Source organism: Elgaria multicarinata, chromosome 23 (genome assembly GCF_023053635.1).
Source record: "Elgaria multicarinata webbii isolate HBS135686 ecotype San Diego chromosome 23, rElgMul1.1.pri, whole genome shotgun sequence".
NCBI classification, from domain to species: Eukaryota; Metazoa; Chordata; class Lepidosauria; order Squamata; family Anguidae; genus Elgaria; species Elgaria multicarinata.
Window position 1 is genome coordinate 11,545,753 of NC_086193.1, and position 23,381 is coordinate 11,569,133.

The window sequence follows — 23,381 nt, forward strand, 5'->3', positions numbered from 1 at the left end:
AGCCATACCAAATTTGAAACAGATCTGGGGCCAGTAGCAAAGCCTTTTAACAACAACAGCAGCTTGCAATGAGTGAAGATACAGTCAGACAAAATATTTGAGGGAAGGGGAGAATGTAACACTTTTTATACTGTTGTTTTTATACTGTTTTTATGTTTTTTTAATTTTTGTATACTTTTAATGTTTACTATTTTTAATTGTTGTAAACCGCCCAGAGAGCTTCGGCTGTGGGGCGGTATATAAATGTAATAAAATAAATAAATAAATAAATAAATAAATAAATAAATAAATAAAATAACGCAAAGAGTATAGCAAAAGCTTCAAAGTACAGCAAAACCTACAAAAGTAGGAGTGAGTGAAGTTAATTTCAGATACATTGAATCTCTCACTTGTTCTTTATTTCAGTGATTTTAACATTAAGATGTTATGAAGAAGAGATTTGTCTTAAATGTGTGCTGTAAAATCAGACATGTGACCAAGGCTATGTTCGGGTGGGCACGCCCCCTTGGTGCTGGACACGCCCCCTTGGGGGCGACCATGTTGTCCTCCTTTTTGTTTTCCAAAATATGGTCACCCTAGCCTCTTCCATATAATTGTTCTTCTGTTAGATTAAGGGGAGAAAACAGGTGATGAAAATCTCAATAAACCTGAACTATGCAAAGTCTTTGAGATGCACTTAAAAAGAAGTTGCCTGTGAATTTAGCTAAATGCTCTCCAAGTGGTTTTATTTTAGTGTGTTGAACATCGTAATACACGTGATGGGGGTTAGATATTGAACTTTTGTGTTCAATAAACTGAACTTTAAAATTAAGAATTAGAGTATGTCCAGATACTTTTTGCCTGAGACCAGTAGATCTATCGTTTTTTATACTTGAAATCTATGTAAAGGGAAATTACGAAACGTGTGCTGGCAGCAGTTGAATTACTCGAACATTTTAGAAGGGAAAGGAAGATGCCACCAATGTGCTTTTGCTTCATCAGTGTATGGGATGTAGCAACCTCTGATAGTCATGATAGTTGTACATTAGAGAAACATCCTTATTCTGTTCTTTCTGGTTTGAAAGAGAGATAATGGCCTGAATTCAATTGCTCCTCCTAACTGGAGTAGACACAGTGAATCCGTGGGAACTTGGTAGGTCCCCATTTCTCTAAGTTTCATTGCTTCAATGTGCCTGCTCTGGGGGGTACTAGCAATCGGACTGGTGATCTGACCTGTTTCTGTAATAGCCAGAGATCTGAGATACTGCTAGATCCAGAATTCCGCCCACTGAGAAGCTGAGTTCCAAAAGCGTTGACTTCCTTTCAGAACTGCTGCGGATTGCCCAGTTCTTTTGTGATTCCCTCCCACAATGCCAGTGTGGACGGTGTGAGAAATGCACAACCAAGACGTGATCGCAGTGGCACCCTCCTTGTTCCTTAGCAACTGGTATTTAGTGCCAAACCGCATCTGACACTGAGGGTAATTAATATAGGGTCATCATGACTAATACCCATTGATAGGATTAATCCTAGGTTGATTAGCTTGAATCGAGGACTGTCCCTAGAATCTAGAAATGGCTCTAGAAAATCAACTTCCAAGAGGCTTGCGTAAGGTTATCTAGGGAGTCCTAGGCATTGGTGGAAATTTGAACTCAAGACTTTTGCATTCAGGGCGCATAGACTAACAAGGCTATTTCTTTATTAACACACACACCAAATTTACTGCAATACAGGAAATCCAAGGTAATGTCACTACCATCTTCTGGACCCTGTCATACTTAGTGCCAGGGTAACTAAAAGGACCCTTCACTACTATGGCACTCTGGAAACCTGAAGGCATCACATGTTAGTCTTCCATTCAAACAAAAGGGCTTTCAAGTGATTCTCTTTGAACTATCTCAGCCATCTCAGACTAGGCCTTGCTCTCTAGAGGTCAAGATGGAGATCACTGACTCTTCGACAGACAGATACAGGGAGTCTGTGAACCACTAACTCTCTTCCCTGCCTAGCTGAATTCTTAGCCCTTGGTCTGCTCTTCTGCCTTCTGTAGGGTGACTCTATGAAAAGGAAGGACAGGGCTTCTGTAACAATTGTAGAGGGAAAGGAATTTCAGCAGGTGTCATTTGTATGCATGGAGTACCTGATGGAATTCCCTTGTCATCAAACAGTTCAACCTGCAGGAGCTCTGCCCTCTTTTGTATCTGGTCACTCTAGTATAGCTCCTGCAGCTTTCACTGTTGAGATAAAAAGGGAAATTCCCTTTCCTCTAAAACGGTTGAAGATACAGGAGCCCTGGCCTCCTTTCCATATGGCCACCCTACCTTCTGCTATGACATCGTCTTTCATCACCATACCCCACTTTGAATATTTCCCTTGAGCCCGCCTCACAAATCCCAGGTCACCATGGGAACAGCCATAAACAGGTTGACATCATTGCAAGTGTGTGGCCTATTCCTTACCGGACTTTGGGCCGGTAAGGACTGCAGCTGTGAGACTCAGCATTAGGGAAACTTTCCAGAGCGGTGGCCTTTCAACATCATGGCAGGTAAGACATTTTTTTCTTAGATGTGGAAGATGGAATGAGGAATAATGTAAGAAAGAATTTCTGTCTGTTGGTTTTATAAACGTTTTTAGATATAAGTGATCAGAATGGCAGTAAACCCACGTATCCGAAAAGCCAGTCTCATTTCTATCTTGATGAGAGGAAAATTTGATGTTGCTATAGTATTGATCCAGGTTAAAAAGTCAATGAAACTATGTGGATTTGCAAAAATTAAAAAAAATATTGTCTATGTATCGTTTATAGAATAGTATTTCCTTATACTGTCTTTTTTGCTAAATGTAAGCCGCTCCGAGAGCCTTTTTTGGCTGAGGAGCGGGGTATAAGTATGATAAATAAATAAATAAATAAATAAATATAGAAGGGGTTTTGAGCCGGATGAGAGATAAAATCCTCTTCCAGCCGTGCCATGATTAAATTGGCCGCACTAGGGGCAAAAGGGCTTCCCATGGCAACGCCTCGAATCTGCAGGAATTGTTTTTCATCAAATCTAAAATAGTTTTTTTCTAATATGATCTCAGTAAGTTCTAATAGGACATAGGTAGGTGGAGAAAGATTCTCCCGTTTCTTGAGATACCATTCAACAGTATTGTGTGCCTCAATATGGGGGGTATCATCGAGGGAATGGACGTCGAAAATTGCCACAATGGCATCGGGCGGAATATATTTACCCTCTATTTTATAGATGAAATCAAAGTTTTCTTTTAAATATGAAAGCATTTGTGCCACGAAGGGGTGCAAGAAATGGTCAACGTATTGGGAGAAGCAGGGCCGGTGCTACCATTAGGCCCACTAGGCAGCCGCCCAGGGCGCAGACCTCAGAGGGGCGCCGTACTGCCCTTTAAGGGTCACCGTTTTATACCAATTAGCTGTTTTAAGAAAAAACAGAATAAGTTCAAGTTTTGTGCTTTTTATTTTTTCTACAAAACATCTGTTCTTAAAAATCAAAGTTGGCCATTTGCGGGGGGGAGTTCAATAAACGCTTCCATAAACTGATGTGTCTTCTTCCCAACAGAATCCAGAGAGGATTTCAAACTGCCCCGGATCCCTCAGGAGAGAGGAATGACCAAGGAAACACCTCTGCCAAGCCCACGTCGTGATGAGTGGAGCCGTAAAACGACTCAGTTTCAAGCGAAGCCATGGCCAACGTACCAGCCGACAAAAGTGCCCTCCAGACTGCCCAAGTTGGTGGAGGCCTCCTTGCCGAGGCCGGAAAGAAATAACAATTTCTTCCTTCGCGGAGTGCCAGTAGAGGAGCCTGTGCCGCCGCCAACAACGGTACAGAAGCCGGTGCCGCCTCGTGTGCGGACCCCAGATATTACCAGCTTGTGGGTCAACCCACAATACGCGACTACCCTGGAGCCGGTGACACCCCCAACGCAGAGCCGAGGAGCAACTTCGCCAAAGAAGCCACGCCGGGCATCTCTCCAAAAGTCAAAGGCGACCTGCGTCGGAAAGGCCGCTCCGGCAAAAGCGAGAGAGACGCCTTGGCAAAAGACCGATGGACCCAACCCACCACCTTCGACTTCGTCCAGGCCAACGCGGCTTTACTATCCAAAGCCGCCGCACAGGTCAGTGACGAGACTACGACATTTGTAAGGATTCGCCAGGATTCCTATTGATAAATCAGGGTTAGGGGGAAGGGGTTGTTGCAAACCATTTTGCCCATTTTGCTCAAAGCTTGACATTTGCTTTCAAAAACGGGTTTTTAATGGTTTGTACATGTTTTTTCAGTGTTGGAAGAAAGGGGATCGCCCTGATCGTAGGGATGCAGGGGGCGCTTTCAATTGACACCCACGGGATTGCGGTCTTGTTCCTAATGATTTGGAGTAGTTGCCTCAATTGAAAGGCATCATGCTACAGCCTAAGATTTGGGACACCCAACCCCCCTAGGTTAGTTGGCCGGAAGAGAGTCGCTTGATTGACACGGATGCGCTTGCCCCCTCCACTGAACGTGGCTAGAGCTTGTTGCCAACGTTTGAACTCATTTCCAGGAATCTCTACTGGCAAGGTATGAAACAGAGAAGACGGTTTAGGCAACAAAGTCCATTTCAGGGCCGTATTCCTCCTTAGTCAAGATAAATTAAGTTCCTTCCACAGAATCACTTGAAAACCCTTTTGTCTGAATGGAAGACTAACATGTTATGCCTTCATTTTTCCAGAGTGCCATAGGATTGATTATATCCATCTTGGGTCCATCGGTCAGCCCTGGCTTTGCCACGGCCTTTTCCACGCAGGCCGCCATCGATGTCGGGAGAGATGTCAGGCGTGGCTTCGGCGGCGAAGTTGTCACTAGGCTCTGCAGACGGGGAGGCACCGGCTTCGGGGTAGACGTGTGGGGTGGCTCTGGCCACCTGGTGATATCTGGGCTCCGCACAGGAGGCGGCAACTGCTTCTGTACCGTTGTTGGAGGCGGCACAGGCTTCTCTACTGGCATTTGGCAAGGGCCCTGGACTGGCTTCGGCCAAGGGGCCCTTCTTTCAATCACGGGCCTTGGAAGAAGGCCTCCACCACCTTCGGCAGGCTGGTCGGCACTTGTTTCGGCTGAGGAGTTGGCATGGCAGCTAGACGGTTCGCGACGTGGGCTAGGCAGAGGTCTTGTTTCAGTATGTACACTCCACTCTCCTGAGGGATCCGGGACATTCTCCAATCCTCTCTGGGTTCTGCTGGGAAGAAGACACATCAGTTGATGTCAGCATTGTATTCCCAACGTAGTTTTTATATGTTTATGTTTTTATGTTTTTGGTTCATTACACTGAAATCTGTTGATTTAAAACTTCTGTAAATACTAATAAATCAATACATATTTTTGAGCTGGTTGTCTCTGCTGGATCTTCTGTTCGGTAGTACCCCTCCCCCTGCAAGAAAGGTGATAGGCCACTTGCTGCCGCAGGTGAATGTGTTGGAATTCCCCGAATACTGGGCCAAACCACTGGGCCTCCCTGTCTTAGTATTGCCTGTGTTCCTTTGAAGTGGTTAACACTCCTGCTGAGAGGAAGTTTCTAATTTATTGAAGAACTTGTCAGCTCCCAATACACACAGAGCTTTCTGAACTTGGCTAAAACTTTTTAAAAATCACTAAAAATCAGCGGATGGACCTATATGCTTCAAAATTGCCATGCATCAAGCCCTTATAAAGACCTACCATATTTAAAGGCTATCATGGTGCCTAGTTACATGGCTTTACCTTTAAAAATGACAGAGATGAATGCATTTTTGTAAAAGGAGAATGGTAAAACTTTTTTAAAAACGACTAAAAACCAGCGGATGAACCTATTTGCTTCAAAATTGCCATGCATCTAGCCCTACTTAGGTTCTATCATGCTGCAATATTGCAGGTGTGTAGCTTGAAAAATGACAGCGTATTTTTAAAGAATAATTTTAAAAACTCAAACTTTTTTTAAAACCCTAAAAAGTAGCAGATGAAGCCATGTGCTTCAAAATTGCCATTCCTAAGGATATATTTAGAAGCTATCCGGTTGCCAGGTTATGTGTGTTTACCTTAAAAAATGGTGGTGATCAATGCATTTTTGTAAATGGGGGGATGGTTTGAGGGTAAAATCTTAAAAATCAGTGGATGAACATCTGTGCTTCAAAACTGCCATGCATCAAGCCCCGCTTAGGTTCTATCACAATGCAAAGTTACATGTGTGTTTCTTGAAAAATGAGGAAGTTATAGCACTTTGAAGTGACTGGAACTCACATTTTAAAAAATTCATTGCAAGAAAACTGATGGACATATCTGTCTAAAATTGGAAATGCTTAAGCATCTCCAAGGTATCTGTAAGCTCACCAAATTTCATTTTTATATCATTAAAAATAAAAAAGTTATAGACATTTCTTTAGGCCAATGTAATCCTATGGCAAACCTCCCTTGACAGGAGGGGGTTGCACTTGCTGGAGAAAGGGGAGCAGAGGGGAAGAAAAGCAGATGGAGCGCTTCGTCTTCTTTTGTGTTCACTAAACTCCATGGAACTTACTTCTGAGTAGGATTCGGCTACACTGCCTAGTCATTCACACAAAGTGAACCAGAATTAACCTGAACTTCACACTGACTATCCCTTTAATAGTGCTAGCATATTAAATGTCTGACTTGTGGTTTGGGGTGTAGTGGCTAGAGTGTCGGACTGAGAGTCGGAAGATCTGGGTTCTAGTCTACACTCAGCCATGGAAGCTCACTGGGTGTTTTGGGGCCAGTCACAGACTCTCAGCCCATCCTACCTCGCAGGCTTGTTGTTGTGAGGATAAAATGGAGAGGAGGATTATGTACCCCGCTTTGGGTTCCTTAGAGGGAAAATGGTGGGATATAAATGGAATGAATGAATGAATGAATAAATAAATAAATAAATAAATAAATAAAACCTAACTCTTGTAACTTGTAGTCAGATGTTTTGATAGTGGTCGTAACAGAGATTGGTATTATTATTATTATTATTATTATTTATTTATATAGCACCATCAATGTACATGGTGCTGTACAGATAACACAGTACATAGCAAGACCCTGCCGCATAGGCTTACAATCTAATAAGTTGTAGTAAACAATAAAGAGGGAAGGAGAATGCAAACAGGCACAGGGAAGTGTAAACAGGCACCGGGTAGGGTAAAGCTAACAGTATAGAGTCAGAACAAACTCAATATTTGAAGGCTATAGGGAAAAGAAAAGTTTTTAGCTGAGTTTTAAAAGCAGTGATTGAGTTTGTAGTTCTCAAGTGTTCTGGAAGAGCGTTCCAGGCGTAAGGGGCAGCAGAAGAAAAAGGACGAAGCCGAGTAAGGGAAGTGGAGGCCTTATGGTGGGTGCTTCTCACCAGTTCTCCCACTATTGTACAGATAAACATCTGCAAAAGGCTGTGCCTGGAGCAAGACCTTTAATAGAAATTGTAAAAATCTAGTTTATATTACATCTCAATATAATATATTGAGGGCCGGTCATGTCAGGATGGGCCCGCCTTGGGGGCTGAGCAGGTTGGGTTGGGCACGCCTCCTTGAGCCACGTTGTCCTCCTTTTGGGGTTCCAAAATAGGGTCACGCTATGTTAGCAGAACCACCTCCATTTTCTAAAGGAAGCTGTAAAGTATCCATTACACACCAGGCGAAATGTCACGTAGCAGGGCGTCTTCAAGGGTGTCTTCATGTAACTGTCTTATCTAACCAAAACAATAGTTTCTCGGCTCCAGGCAGAAAGTTAACTTGCAGTAACTTACTGTTACAAAGGGATTGTTTTGCAGAAGATAAGAAGCTCTGGGGCTACGTTCTGATTGGTTAATATTGCTATGGGGCACTGCCCCTTTCAGGCTTGAAAAGCTGTTCTGAATTTCCAATTCTTTGTCTGACTGTTGCTTTCAAGACTCTCAGATCTTGATTATAATCAATAAAGCGCTTTTGAACCCTCTGTCGCTGGAAAGTGTGGAGTCGTTCTTAGGGGCTGAATTGGATCTCGTTCCTAAGGGCAAAGAACTTGTCTAACACTGGGCTCCACAATTCCAGAAGGACGCAGACAAGCTGGAGCGTGTTCAGAGGAGGGCAGCCAGGATGATCAGGGGTCTGGAAACAAAGCCCTATGAAGAGAGACTGAAAGAATTGGGCATGTTTAGCCTGGAGAAGAGAAGATGGAGGGGAGACATGAGAGCACTCTTCAAATACTTAAAAGGTTGTCACAGAGAGGAGGGCCAGGATCTCTTCTCGATCCTCCCAGAGTGCAGGACACGGATTAAGGGGCTCAAGTGACAGGAAGCCAGATTCCAGCTGGACATCAGGAAAAACGCCCTGACTGTTAGAGCAGTATGACAATGGAACCAGTGACCTAGGGAGGTTGTGGGCTCTCCCACACTAGAAGCCTTCAAGAGGCAGCTGGACAAGCATCTGTCAGGTACGCTGCAGGGTGGATTCCTGCATTGAGCAGGGGGTTGGACTCGATGGCCTTGTAGGCCCCTTCCAACTCTACGATTCTATGATTCCATACGTATATAAAGGCTAAATATGTCCTAAAATGCATTTTGAAACTGGGGATCAAAACGGAGAGTGGCATTCAGTCTTGATGTTTTGACGAAACAATATCATTTTCACCGGCCGTTCAAAATTCCACAAAGAGGCTAGTCCTCTTTACCAAGCAACAGCTGGAATCGCAAACCGGCAGCTCTCTTTCCACAGGTTGGCCAGCAGGGGGCAGCACCACTTCACTCTGAAATGGGAGCCACCCATATTTCCCATGAAGCCAGAGTGTCGAAGAGTGTGTGTGTGTGTGTGTGTGTGTGTTTGTGCTTGTAGGAAGACTTGTTCCATTCCTAGGCTCAAGTTTGAACTGGCTGCCAAGTTCTCTTTGAAATGTGAAACCTCAGGTTTTGCGCATGTGCAATTCTGAGGTGCATCTTGGGAGCCGTAGTTCGGAATCGCGGCGTGCGGCATGCCGACATGTGCCACCATGTCACATGACCCCTTTCTGATTGGTTGTGTTCATGTGGCCTGCCAGCTCTTGGTGCCTGGCTTCAGTCCTTGGCGCTTGAGTTGCTGGCTTCATCCCTTGGCCTGTGCCTCCTGGCTTCCTCCTTTGGCTCTTGCTTCCTGGTTTCAACCCTCAGATCTTGCTGGCTTTATCCCTTGGCCTGTGCCTCCTGGCTTCCTCCTTTGGCTCTTGCTTCCTGGTTTCAACCCTCAGATCTTGCTGGCTTTATCCCTTGGCCTGTGCCTCCTGGCTTCCTCCTTTGGCTCTTGCTTCCTGGTTTCAACCCTCAGATCTTGCTGGCTTTATCCCTTGGCCTGTGCCTCCTGGCTTCCTCCTTTGCCTCTTGCTTCCTGGTTTCAACCCTCAGATCTTGCTGGCTTCATCCCTTGGCCTGTGCCTCCTGGCTTCCTCCTTTGGCTCTTGCTTCCTGGTTTCAACCCTCAGATCTTGCTGGCTTCATCCCTTGGCCTGTGCCTCCTGGCTTCCTCCTTTGCCTCTTGCTGTCTGGTTTCAACCCTCAGATCTTGCTGGCTTTATCCCTTGGCCTGTGCCTCCTGGCTTCCTCCTTTGGCTCTTGCTTCCTGGTTTCAACCCTCAGATCTTGCTGGCTTTATCCCTTGGCCTGTGCCTTCTGGCTTCCTCCTTTGGCTCTTGCTTCCTGGTTTCAACCCTCAGATCTTGCTGGCTTTATCCCTTGGCCTGTGCCTCCTGGCTTCCTCCTTTGCCTCTTGCTTCCTGGTTTCAACCCTCAGATCTTGCTGGCTTTATCCCTTGGCTTGTGCCTCCTGGCTTCCTCCTTTGGCTCTTGCTGTCTGGTTTCAACCCTCAGATCTTGCTGGCTTTATCCCTTGGCCTGTGCCTCCTGGCTTCCTCCTTTGGCTCTTGCTTCCTGGTTTCAACCCTCAGATCTTGCTGGCTTCATCCCTTGGCCTGTGCCTCCTGGCTTCCTCCTTTGGCTCTTGCTGTCTGTTTCAACCCTCAGATCTTGCTGGCTTTATCCCTTGGCCTGTGCCTCCTGGCTTCCTCCTTTGGCTCTTGCTTCCTGGTTTCAACCCTCAGATCTTGCTGGCTTTATCCCTTGGCCTGTGCCTCCTGGCTTCCTCCTTTGGCTCTTGCTTCCTGGTTTCAACCCTCAGATCTTGCTGGCTTTATCCCTTGGCCTGTGCCTCCTGGCTTCCTCCTTTGGCTCTTGCTGTCTGGTTTCAACCCTTAGATCTTGCTGGCTTTGATGTGGGGGTCTGTATCATCTGAAGGCCCTGATCATGTCCTATAGACACTTGGTAACCAATCAGGCTACCTGAATGCACAGCTGGCCATATATGGAGCAAAGTAACTGCTGTAAGGCGAACGTAGCAGCAGCCCGGAGAGGCTCTGTCAGCTATACGCATGCATCCTGTACCTTGATGTATAAATATCTCTATACCACATCCTCCCAAGTTAGTTGGAGCTGTGTGTAACATGCTGATGCTCTTGCGTGTATGACCTGTCTCTGTATCAATACAATAAACAACTCTTAAGAATACCTGGTTCTGTCTCACTTGGAGATAAGTCCGGTTGGACAACCTAACCCATCATCCACATCAATTGGCGAGCCAGCCAGGAGCAGAAAGTCCGACTGGTCGCGCGAGGCCGGCTCGCCCCGCTGCGGCCCAGTGGGCGCCCGGTAGATATTTCTACAAGTCACAGCCGTCGGCGGGACGTGTCTTCCTCCGCTTCCATCAAAGGACGAGGCTCCTGACAGGTGAGACGAACCTTTTATTCTTAAAAATCTTAGAGGGCCCTTAGAAATTTAGGAATTTTTAAGTCATCCGGTGTGGTGACACATTTACCCGGCGTGGTAATAAATCTTACTGACCTATAGTCATCCGGCGTGGTGACACATTTACCCGGCGTGGTAATAAATCTACTCGGCGAAGTAGAAATTAATTAAGAGTGACCCATAGTCACCCGGCGTGGTGACTTGATTATCTGGCGTTGTAATCACCAATTAAACTTGTCGTGACAAAGGACAAGAGGAGAAAATTTGTTCAAAATGGGTCAAGGTCAGAGTATTCCGAGTGGGAGTCCACTCAGTGTTATGTGTGAACAGTAGGAAAAAGGGAAACTGCCTGGCATGGCAGGATTGTCAAAGAAACGTATGCTTATATTGTGTGTTAATAAGTGGCCATTGCTGAGTCATTCATGGCCAGAAATTGGTTCTTTCAATCAAGGAGTTTTAAGATCATTGAGACATGTCTTAGAAGAATCTCGCCCTGGCCAAATGGACTACTGGTATCTGTGGGCAGATGTTGCCTATAAAAGAGCAGAACGTATTAAGAATCCTGGCCCTAGTGCTCCGCCAACAGCTTATCAGTGTGCATTGGGTGAGTCCGCTAAAGAGGCGCCGAATACTCAAAATGGCACCTCCAGTGTTGCAACCGTGGTACCACTCCCTTCACTTCCGGAGCCTGAATATGTTACCATGCAGACTCCATTAATGCCAGGGCCCCAGTCTTTAGTAGTACGCCCTATACAGCCGGCTACTGCCAACAATGCGGAAATACCAGCAAAAATTAATCATCTGACCACTGGACTTATGTGCCATTTAAGACAAAAGACCTAGTTCTGTGGGCCAAAAACACCCAGACTTGTATGAAGATCCAGACAGAGCGGTGAGCCAATTTAAACTGATTATTGATATGTATAAGCCAACCCCAAGCGATCTGGCTCATCTCCTAAGTTCGGTTTTAAAACCTACCCAATATCAGGATTTTTGCCGAAGACTCACCGCTAATTTGACAGCCACCCCTCTAGCAGATGGAGCTGGAACTGTAGTCACATCTTTTCCTGTAGCATCCCCAATAAACCCAAACAGCGATGCCCAAAGGGGACCGTTAGATCCATTGAACCAAAGAGCTCTGACAGTGCTACAGGACATGGGATGGAAAACCATTAATTGGTCAAAAGTAAAAAACCATTACCCAAGGAAAAAATCGAGAGCCCAGCCGATTTTATGGCACGGTTGCAAAAAGGGCTGAGGACATGGGGAGGAATCGATCCGGAGGCTGAACAAATGCAGCATTGGTGGTTAGTTTGTTTGTTGATCAAGCAGCGACTGGCATTAAGGAATATTTCAAATTACATCAGCCAGGGTGGCAAAGAAACTCTGTTTCTCAAATTGTCACCACAGCCAAATACATTTTCAATGGTAGAGAAGATAGAGAGAGTGAGAAGCGTAAGAAAGAGAGGCGCGAAGAAGCTTCGATGCTTGCAGCCGCGCTGACACAGGCACACTACCTCTATTCAGGAAGGGGCCGGGGAGGCGGCCCAAGGGGGCGTGGGAGACCCATACCATTTATAGCAGGGAGAAGAAGAGGGCACGGCGGTCCTCCTCCTCACAGTAGAGGCGGGTTTAGCTAGCAAGGAAAGGGTGGAGGCTAGCAAGTTTTTTAACAAATAATAAATCCATGAACTTCTTCTGCCTCCCTTTCCGCCTTGCAACTTTCTGTCCACGGGCCCTTGTCTAACCGAGAGCACCAGGCCGTGCGTCATAGTGGTTAAAGCATCCGACCAAGAGATGTTAAGAGAATTGCGTTCAAATCCCTCCGGGGTCATCTTGAACCAGTCATTCATTCCCAACCTGACCTACCTCCCAGGGTTGTTGTGAGTATCGAATGTGTTCAGGGAACCACACACATTGGTAGGGAAGGTGCGATAATAATCAAACAGCCGATACATTTGGTTCGCGGTGCAAACGCTTCCCTGAGGCCTGTGTTTGCGCGGCTGCGTTTTCCCTCCGCGAATACGTCTCATTCTGAAGTGAAGTCAAGAGAATACAAAGCATTTACCAGCTGGGTTTGGCAGGCGTCCCAACGCCCTTTCATCTCGTCCACGCTCTGGTTGGCGTTCACCAGTTGGACTCTCAGCCTGCCGCCTTCCTCTTCGTCCTTCTTCTTCTCCTTCTCCATGGCCTCCATGCACTGCCCGAGGGACGCGATCCGAGCCTGAGTCTGAGAGCTCTGGTTCTGTAGCTCTGACTGGCATTCGGCCAGTCGGACGGACGGCTCCGAAAGCCATTCCGAGATGTACAAACCCAAGAAGATGATAAATAGGAACCACCCAATGGCTTGGAAGAGGCCACAAATTAGCATTTTTTTCTTGTTTGACATGTTGACGTCCATAGAGAGAGAGAATTCGGAGAATTCACATGATTCAAGAGGAAAACAGGCACCAGTAGGGGGACACCCAGCGCCGGAGAAACAAAACTGATCAGCTCCAACATTTGGAAACACGCAGGTACCCGCAAAAAAAAAGGGGGGGAGTCCTCTCCATCCGCATTCCTGCAGCCCTCCAGATGTGCTGGAACACGACTCTGGTCGTCCCCAGCTATTTCAGCTGGGGAGGATGGGATTTGTTGTCTAATTAAAGAGGGCTTTTGTGCAGAACGAAGGTAGGCGAGTCAGTTGGAAAGGGAGATGTGGAAATGTGGGTGGGTGGGTGGGTGGGTGTCGATACTCCAGCCCAGACTCAGTGGTTGGGTGTGGGGTGTTGTTGAACCGTGGGTTGTTGCGTTGTCTGAATGCAGCGCATTTTCAGCAGGGTGGCTCATTAACCCCCTTGAGCAGCCCAGCAATGAACCACGGGTTCTCAAGGTGGAGAAAATTAAGCCACGCGGCAGAAAACACCCTGGGTTCAGACAACGCACCAACCCATGTTTCAACAAACAACCCACGGAGTTTGGGTCGGCGTGTTGTGCGGACCCATAGCCAGGGTACGGGTGTACCTAGGTCAGGCTTGCTCAACCTTGTGCCCTCCAGATGCTAGCTGGGGATTGATTGATTGATTGATTGATTACATTTATACCGCCCCCATAGCCGAAGCTCTCTGGGCGGTTTACAAAAGTTAAAAACAGTGAACATTAAAAAGCATACAAAATTTTAAACCATCAGAAACATAAACAGTATAAAAACAACGGTATCCATTTAAAAACAACAGTCCTGGGGTCCGTTAAAAAACAAACTTAGTTAAATACAGGAGGCACCATGCAACAGTGACCAAGAGACAGAAGGTAGGTCAACCAAGAAGAAGCGAAGAGTAGTCGTTGTGGGAGACTCCCTGCTGCGTGGGATTGAAACCCAAGTATGTCGTGAAGACCCATGGACTCGCCAGGTGTGCTGTCTCCCTGGAGCACAGATTAGAGATGTGACTGAAGGGTTACCGAAGCTCATAAAGCCCACGGACACATACCCCTTTCTTCTCATCCATGTGGGAACAAATGATGTCGCCAAGCAGAGCTACAAAGAAATCATTTCAGACTTTGAAGTTCTGGGAAGGAAACTGAAGAACTTTGGGGCCCAGGTAGTTTTCTCATCCATCCTCCCGGTTCCTTGAAGAGGATTAGAAAGGGAAAGAAAAATACTCCGGATGAACGACTGGCTTCGAAGGTGGTGCCGTCGTGAGAGTTTTGGATTCTGGGACCACGGGCTACGCTACTTGGAACATGGACTGCTGGCAAGGGATGGGTTGCACCTCACAAGGGCTGGAAAGAATGAGTTCGGCCACAGCATGAAGAACTTCATCAGGAGGGCTTTAAACTGAATCTTGCGGGGGTGGGAGACGTAAATTTTGAGGCAACAATGGATGAAGGCCAATGCACCACAGTACAGAGAACAGCTCCAACAGAGTCCCAAAATAGTGTCTGCAACAAGGTAGGAACAAAGCCAGACTATAAAACACATGGTCTTCGATGTCTCTATACTAATGCCCAGAGCATGGGAAACAAACAGAATGAACTTGAACTCTTATTACATGAAGGCAAATACGACTTGATAGGTATAACTGAAACTTGGTGGGATGACTCCCATGACTGGAATATAGCAATTGAAGGATATAACTTGTTCAAAAAGAACAGAAGAAATAGAAAGGGAGGTGGAGTTGCACTATATGTTAAAAATACCTATCCCTGCACAGAAATACAGGCGGATGAGATTGGGAGCCCCGTCGAGAGCGTCTGGATTAAAATAAATGGGGCTAGGAATAAAAAGAATATGATAATCGGAGTCTACTACCGACCACCCAATCAAGGAGAAGACGAGGACGAAACTTTTGAGAAACAAATTGCCAGTGTTTCAAGGAAGTGTGATGTAGTAGTGATGGGGGACTTCAATTACCCTGATATCTGTTGGGAGACCATTACTGCCAAAAGCGGCCCTTCCAAGAAATTCCTGACATGTATGGGTGATAACTTTCTCCTACAGAAAGTGGTGGAAGGAACTAGAGGGTCAGCAATCCTTGACTTGTTATTGACCAATAGGGATGACTTAGTGGATAAAGTGGCAGTTACGGGAACTCTGGGGGAAAGTGACCACGTCATACTTGAATTCTTGATTATGAAGGAGACAAAAGTCGAGCGTAGCCATACACGTACTCTGGATTTTAGGAAAGCTGATTTTAATAAACTCAGAACTATAATAAGTAAGGTCCCGTGGCAAGGGAGCCTAAAGAGAAAAGGAGTGCAGGATGGGTGGGAGTATCTAAAAAATGAAATTTTAAAGGCACAGTTACAAACAATTCCAACAAGGAGAAAAGATAGAAGACAACAGAGGAAACCAATGTGGCTCCACAAAAAGCTTATTGATGAACTGAAAACAAAAAGGGATACATATAGGAAGTGGAAGGAAGGCCAGGCTACAAAAGAAGAGTACAGACAAGTGGCGTAGAAGTGCCGAAATGGCGTCAGGAGGGCTAAAGCTGTGAATGAGCTGAGATTAGCGAGGGATGCTAAAAGCAATAAAAAGGCTTTCTTCAGATACGTGAGTAGTAAAAGACAGAGGAAAGAAATGGTGGTTCAACTGCTTAATGAGGATGGCAAATTGATAACAGACGACAAACAAAAGGCTGAAGTGCTCAATTCCTACTTTGCCTCGGTCTTCTCCCAAAAGCGGATCTATGACCCCCCTGGAAAAAGTGAAGCAGAAGTTGAGGGGGCAGGATTGCAGTTTGAGATTGATAAACAAATGGTCAAAGAACACCTAATTTCCTTGAATGAGTTCAAATCCCCAGGGCCCGATGAACTGCATCCAAGAGTAATGAAGGAGCTAGCGGAAGAACTCTCAGAACCTTTGTCTATTATCTTTGCAAAATCATGGAAGACGGGTGAGGTGCCGGACGATTGGAGGAGGGATAACGTTGTCCCTATCTTCAAAAAGGGCAAAAAGGAGGAACCTGGGAACTACAGACCAGTCAGCCTGACATCCATCCCTGGGAAAATTCTGGAGCAGATTATAAAGAAGTCAATCTGTAAACACCTTGAAATCAATGCAGTGATTACTAGAAGCCAACATGGATTTGTCAGGAACAAATCCTGTCAGACTAATTTGATCTCATTTTTTGATAGGATAACCTCCCTTGTGGACTGTGGGAATGCTGTGGATGTCATATATCTTGACTTCAGCAAAGCTTTTGACAAAGTACCACATGACATTCTGATTAACAAACTAGCTAAAAGTGGGCTAGATGGAACAACTATTAGGTGGATCCACAGTTGGCTACAGAATCGGACTCAAAGAGTACTTATCAATGGAACCTTCTCAAACTGGGGAGAGGCAACGAGTGGGGTGCCGCAGGGCTCAGTCCTGGGCCCAGTGCTCTTCAACATTTTTATTAATGATTTGGACGAGGAGGTGCAGGGAACGCTGATCAAATTTGCAGATGACACCAAATTGGGTGGGATAGCTAATACCCTGGAAGACAGAAACAAACTTCAAAGTGATCTTGATAGGCTGGAGTGCTGGGCTGAAAACAACAGAATGAAATTTAATAGGGATAAATGCCAAGTTCTACATTTAGGGAATAGAAACCAAATGCACAGTTACAAGATGGGGGACACTTGGCTCAGCAATACTACAAATGAGAAAGATCTTGGAATTGTTGTAGATCACAAGCTGAATATGAGCCAACAGTGCGATATGGCTGCAAGAAAAGCAAATGCTATTTTGGGCTGCATTAATAGAAGTATAGCTTCCAAATCACGTGAGGTACTGGTTCCTCTCTATTCGGCCCTGGTTAGGCCTCATCTAGAGTATTGCGTCCAGTTCTGGACTCCACAATTCAAGAAGGACGCAGACAAGCTGGAGCGTGTTCAGAAGAGGGCAACGAGGATGATCAGAGGTCTAGAAACAAAGCCCTATGAAGAGAGACTGAAAGAACTGGGCATGTTTAGCCTGGAGAAGAGAAGATTGAGGGGAGACATGATAGCACTCTTCAAATACTTAAAAGGTTGTCACACAGAGGAGGGCCAGGATCTCTTCTCGATTCTCCCAGAGTGCAGGACACGGAATAACGGGCTCAAGTTAAAGGAAGCCAGATTCCGGCTGGACATCAGGAAAAACTTCCTGACTGTTAGAGCAGTACGACAATGGAACCAGTGACCTAGGGAGGTTGTGGGCTCTCCCACCCTAGAGGCCTTCAAGAGGCAGCTGGACAACCATCTGTCAGGGATGCTTTAGGGTGGATTCCTGCATTGAGCAGGGGGTTGGACTCGATGGCCTTGTAGGCCCCTTCCAACTCTGCTATTCTATGATTCTATGATTCTATGAAATACTGTTAAATGTTTTTTATACTGTATTTTGTAATTGTGCTTTTAACCTGTTGGTTGTTTTATTGTGGTTTTAATTTTTGTGAACCGCCCAGAGAGCTTTGGCTATTGGGCGGTATAGAAATGTAATAAATAAATAAATAAATAAATAAATAAAATGCCTGGGAGAAGAGAAAAGTCTTAACCTGGCGCCTGAAAGATAACCGTGTTGGCGTCAGGCGAGCCTCATCGGGGAGATCATTCCACAGTCAGGGGGCCACCACCGAAAAGGCCCTCTCCCTTGGGATGATGGGAGTTAGAGTTTCATAGAATCATAGAATCATAGAATAGCAGAGTTGGAAGGGGCCTACAAGGGTTATTTAGTATATTTTCCAATCACCAAATTTGAAAGAGATCCATTCATCCATTGATTTTTTAGGATTTTTTTTAAAAATGAGGTTTTAAAATTATTATTTTTAAAATCGTCATTTTTAAAGATAAAGAGCTGAAAGTTGGCACCATGATAGCTTTTAGGTAGAGCTTTAGCCATACCAAATTTGAAACAGATCTGGGGCCAGTAGCAAACCCTGTTAACAACAACAGCAGCTTGCAATGAGTGAAGATACAGTCAGAAAAAATATTTGAGGGAAGGGGAGAATGTAACACTTTTTATACTGTTGTTTTTATACTGTTTTTATGTTTTTTAAATTTTTGTATACTTTTAATGTTTACTATTTTTAATTGTTGTAAACCGCCCAGAGAGCTTCGGCTGTGGGGCGGTATATAAATGTAATAAAATAAATAAATAAATAAATAAATAAATAAATAAATAAAATAACGCAAAGAGTATAGCAAAAGCTTCAAAGTACAGCAAAACCTACAAAAGTAGGAGTGAGTGAAGTTAATTTCAGATACATTGAATCTCTCACTTGTTCTTTATTTCAGTGATTTTAACATTAAGATGTTATGAAGAAGAGATTTGTCTTAAATGTGTGCTGTAAAATCAGACATGTGACCAAGGCTATGTTCGGGTGGGCACGCCCCCTTGGTGCTGGACACGCCCCCTTGGGGGCGACCATGTTGTCCTCCTTTTTGTTTTCCAAAATATGGTCACCCTAGCCTCTTCCATATAATTGTTCTTCTGTTAGATTAAGGGGAGAAAACAGGTGATGAAAATCTCAATAAACCTGAACTATGCAAAGTCTTTGAGATGCACTTAAAAAGAAGTTGCCTGTGAATTTAGCTAAATGCTCTCCAAGTGGTTTTATTTTAGTGTGTTGAACATCGTAATACACGTGATGGGGGTTAGATATTGAACTTTTGTGTTCAATAAACTGAACTTTAAAATTAAGAATTAGAGTATGTCCAGATACTTTTTGCCTGAGACCAGTAGATCTATCGTTTTTTATACTTGGAATCTATGTAAAGGGAAATTACGAAACGTGTGCTGGCAGCAGTTGAATTACTCGAACATTTTAGAAGGGAAAGGAAGATGCCACCAATGTGCTTTTGCTTCATCAGTGTATGGGATGTAGCAACCTCTGATAGTCATGATAGTTGTACATTAGAGAAACATCCTTCTTCTGTTCTTTCTGGTTTGAAAGAGAGATAATGGCCTGAATTCAATTGCTCCTCCTAACTGGAGTAGACACAGTGAATCCGTGGGAACTTGGTAGGTCCCCATTTCTCTAAGTTTCATTGCTTCAATGTGCCTGCTCTGGGGGGGTACTAGCAATCGGACTGGTGATCTGACCTGTTTCTGTAATAGCCAGAGATCTGAGATACTGCTAGATCCAGAATTCCGCCCACTGAGAAGCTGAGTTCCAAAAGCGTTGACTTCCTTTCAGAACTGCTGCGGATTGCCCAGTTCTTTTGTGATTCCCTCCCACAATGCCAGTGTGGACGGTGTGAGAAATGCACAACCAAGACGTGATCGCAGTGGCACCCTCCTTGTTCCTTAGCAACTGGTATTTAGTGCCAAACCGCATCTGACACTGAGGGTAATTAATATAGGGTCATCCTGACTAATACCCATTGATAGGATTAATCCTAGGTTGATTAGCTTGAATCGAGGACTGCCCCTAGAATCTAGAAATGGATCTAGAAAATCAACTTCCAAGAGGCTTGCCTAAGGTTATCTAGGGAGTCCTAGGCATTGGTGGAAATTTGAACTCAAGACTTTTGCATTCAGGGCGCATAGACTAACAAGGCTATTTCTTTATTAACACACACACCAAATTTACTGCAATACAGGAAATCCAAGGTAATGTCACTACTATCTTCTGGACCCTGTCATACTTAGTGCCAGGGTAACTAAAAGGACCCTTCACTACTATGGCACTCTGGAAACCTGAAGGCATCACATGTTAGTCTTCCATTCAAATAAAAGGGCTTTCAAGTGATTCTCTTTGAACTATCTCAGCCATCTCAGACTAGGCCTTGCTCTCTAGAGGTCAAGATGGAGATCACTGACTCTTCGACAGACAGATACAGGGAGTCTGTGAACCACTAACTCTCTTCCCTGCCTAGCTGAATTCTTAGCCCTTGGTCTGCTCTTCTGCCTTCTGTAGGGTGACTCTATGAAAAGGAAGGACAGGGCTTCTGTAACAATTGTAGAGGGAAAGGAATTTCAGCAGGTGTCATTTGTATGCATGGAGTACCTGATGGAATTCCCTTGTCATCAAACAGTTCAGCCTGCAGGAGCTCTGCCCTCTTTTGTATCTGGTCACTCTAGTATAGCTCCTGCAGCTTTCACTGTTGACATAAAAAGGGAAATTCCCTTTCCTCTAAAACGGTTGAAGATACAGGAGCCCTGGCCTCCTTTCCATATGGCCACCCTACCTTCTGCTATGACATCGTCTTTCATCACCATACCCCACTTTGAATATTTCCCTTGAGCCCGCCTCACAAATCCCAGGTCACCATGGGAACAGCCATAAACAGGTTGACATCATTGCAAGTGTGTGGCCTATTCCTTACCGGACTTTGGGCCGGTAAGGACTGCAGCTGTGAGACTCAGCATTAGGGAAACTTTCCAGAGCGGTGGCCTTTCAACATCATGGCAGGTAAGACATTTTTTCTTAGATGTGGAAGATGGAATGAGGAATAATGTCAGAAAGAATTTCTGTCTGTTGGTTTTATAAACTTTTTTAGATATAAGTGATCAGAATGGCAGTAAACCCACGTATCCGAAAAGGCAGTCTCATTTCTATCTTGATGAGAGGAAAATTTGATGTTGCTATAGTATTGATCCAGGTTAAAAAGTCAATGAAACTATGTGGATTTGCAAAAATTAAAAAAAATATCGTCTATGTATCGTTTATAGAATAGTATTTCCTTATACTGTCTTTTTTGCTAAATGTAAGCCGCTCCGAGAGCCTTTTTTGGCTGAGGAGCGGGGTATAAGTATGATAAATAAATAAATAAATAAATAAATAAATATAGAAGGGGTTTTGAGCCGGATGAGAGATAAAATCCTCTTCCAGCCGTGCCATGATTAAATTGGCCGCACTAGGGGCAAAAGGGCTTCCCATGGCAACGCCTCGAATCTGCAGGAATTGTTTTTCATCAAATCTAAAATAGTTTTTTTCTAATATGATCTCAGTAAGTTCTAATAGGACATAGGTAGGTGGAGAAAGATTCTCCCGTTTCTTGAGATACCATTCAACAGTATTGCGTGCCTCAATATGGGGGGTAGCATCGAGGGAATGGACGTCGAAAATTGCCACAATGGCATCGGGCGGAATATATTTACCCTCTATTTTATAGATGAAATCAAAGTTTTCTTTTAAATATGAAAGCATTTGTGCCACGAAGGGGTGCAAGAAATGGTCAACGTATTGGGAGAAGCAGGGCCGGTGCTACCATTAGGCCCACTAGGCAGCCGCCCAGGGCGCAGACCTCAGAGGGGCGCCGGACTGCCCTTTAAGGGTCACCGTTTTATACCAATTAGCTGTTTTAAGAAAAAACAGAATAAGTTCAAGTTTTGTGCTTTTTATTTTTTCTACAAAACATCTGTTCTTAAAAATCAAAGTTGGCCATTTGCGGGGGGGAGTTCAATAAACGCGTCCATAAACTGATGTGTCTTCTTCCCAACAGAATCCAGAGAGGATTTCAAACTGCCCCGGATCCCTCAGGAGAGAGGAATGACCAAGGAAACACCTCTGCCAAGCCCACGTCGTGATGAGTGGAGCCGTAAAACGACTCAGTTTCAAGCGAAGCCATGGCCAACGTATCAGCCGACAAAAGTGCCCTCCAGACTGCCCAAGTTGGTGGAGGCCTCCTTGCCGAGGCCCGAAAGAAATAACAATTTCTTCCTTCGCGGAGTGCCAGTAGAGGAGCCTGTGCCGCCGCCAACAACGGTACAGAAGCCGGTGCCGCCTCGTGTGCGGACCCCAGATATTACCAGCTTGTGGGTCAACCCACAATACGCGACTACCCTGGAGCCGGTGACACCCCCAACACAGAGCCGAGGAGCAACTTCGCCAAAGAAGCCACGCCGGGCATCTCTCCAAAAGTCAAAGGCGACCTGCGTCGGAAAGGCCGCTCCGGCAAAAGCGAGAGAGACGCCTTGGCAAAAGACCGATGGACCCAACCCACCACCTTCGACTTCGTCCAGGCCAACGCGGCTTTACTATCCAAAGCCGCCGCACAGGTCAGTGACGAGACTACGACATTTGTAAGGATTCGCCAGGATTCCTATTGATAAATCAGGGTTAGGGGGAAGGGGTTGTTGCAAACCATTTTGCCCATTTTGCTCAAAGCTTGACATTTGCTTTCAAAAACGGGTTTTTAATGGTTTGTACATGTTTTTTCAGTGTTGGAAGAAAGGGGATCGCCCTGATCGTAGGGATGCAGGGGGCGCTTTCAATTGACACCCACGGGATTGCGGTCTTGTTCCTAATGATTTGGAGTAGTTGCCTCAATTGAAAGGCATCATGGTACAGCCTAAGATTTGGGACACCCAACCCCCCTAGGTTAGTTGGCCGGAAGAGCGTGGCTTGATTGACACGGATGCGCTTGCCCCCTCCACTGCACGTGGCTAGAGCTTGTTGCCAACGTTTGAACTCATTTCCAGGAATCTCTACTGGCAAGGTATGAAACAGAGAAGACGGTTTAGGCAACAAAGTCCATTTTAGGGCCGTATTCCTCCTTAGTCAAGATAATTTAAGTTCCTTCCACAGAATCACTTGAAAACCCTTTTGTCTGAATGGAAGACTAACATGTTATGCCTTCATTTTTCCAGAGTGCCATAGGATTGATTATCTCCATCTTGGGTCCATCGGTCAGCCCTGGCTTTGCCACGGCCTTTTCCACGCAGGCCGCCATCGATGTCGGGAGAGATGTCAGGCGTGGCTTCGGCGGCGAAGTTGTCACTAGGCTCTGCAGACGGGGAGGCACCGGCTTCGGGGTAGACGTGTTGGGTGGCTCTGGCCACCTGGTGATATCTGGGCTCCGCACAGGAGGCGGCAACTGCTTCTGTACCGTTGTTGGAGGCGGCACAGGCTTCTCTACTGGCATTTGGCAAGGGCCCTGGACTGGCTTCGGCCAAGGGGCCCTTCTTTCAATCACGGGCCTTGGAAGAAGGCCTCCACCACCTTCGGCAGGCTGGTCGGCACTTGTTTCGGCTGAGGAGTTGGCATGGCAGCTAGACGGTTCGCGACGTGGGCTAGGCAGAGGTCTTGTTTCAGTATGTACACTCCACTCTCCTGAGGGATCCGGGACATTCTCCAATCCTCTCTGGGTTCTGCTGTGAAGAAGACACATCAGTTGATGTCAGCATTGCATTCCCAACGTAGTTTTTATATGTTTATGTTTTTATGTTTTTGGTTCAGTACACTGAAATC

The 23,381-nt window shown here is 45.5% G+C and overlaps 1 protein-coding gene across 1 annotated transcript in view; it reads right to left on the reverse strand.

Annotated features, from left to right (window-relative positions):
* Positions 1-13,129, reverse strand: part of LOC134413032 (uncharacterized) — a 192,776-nt gene extending 179,647 nt beyond the window's left edge. Inside the window, exon 1 of the mRNA XM_063147067.1 lies at positions 12,809-13,129. Within this exon, the coding sequence (XP_063003137.1) occupies positions 12,809-13,129 (321 nt within the window). The remainder of the gene's footprint in view (positions 1-12,808) is intronic.
* Between the last annotated feature and the right edge of the window lie 10,252 nt (positions 13,130-23,381).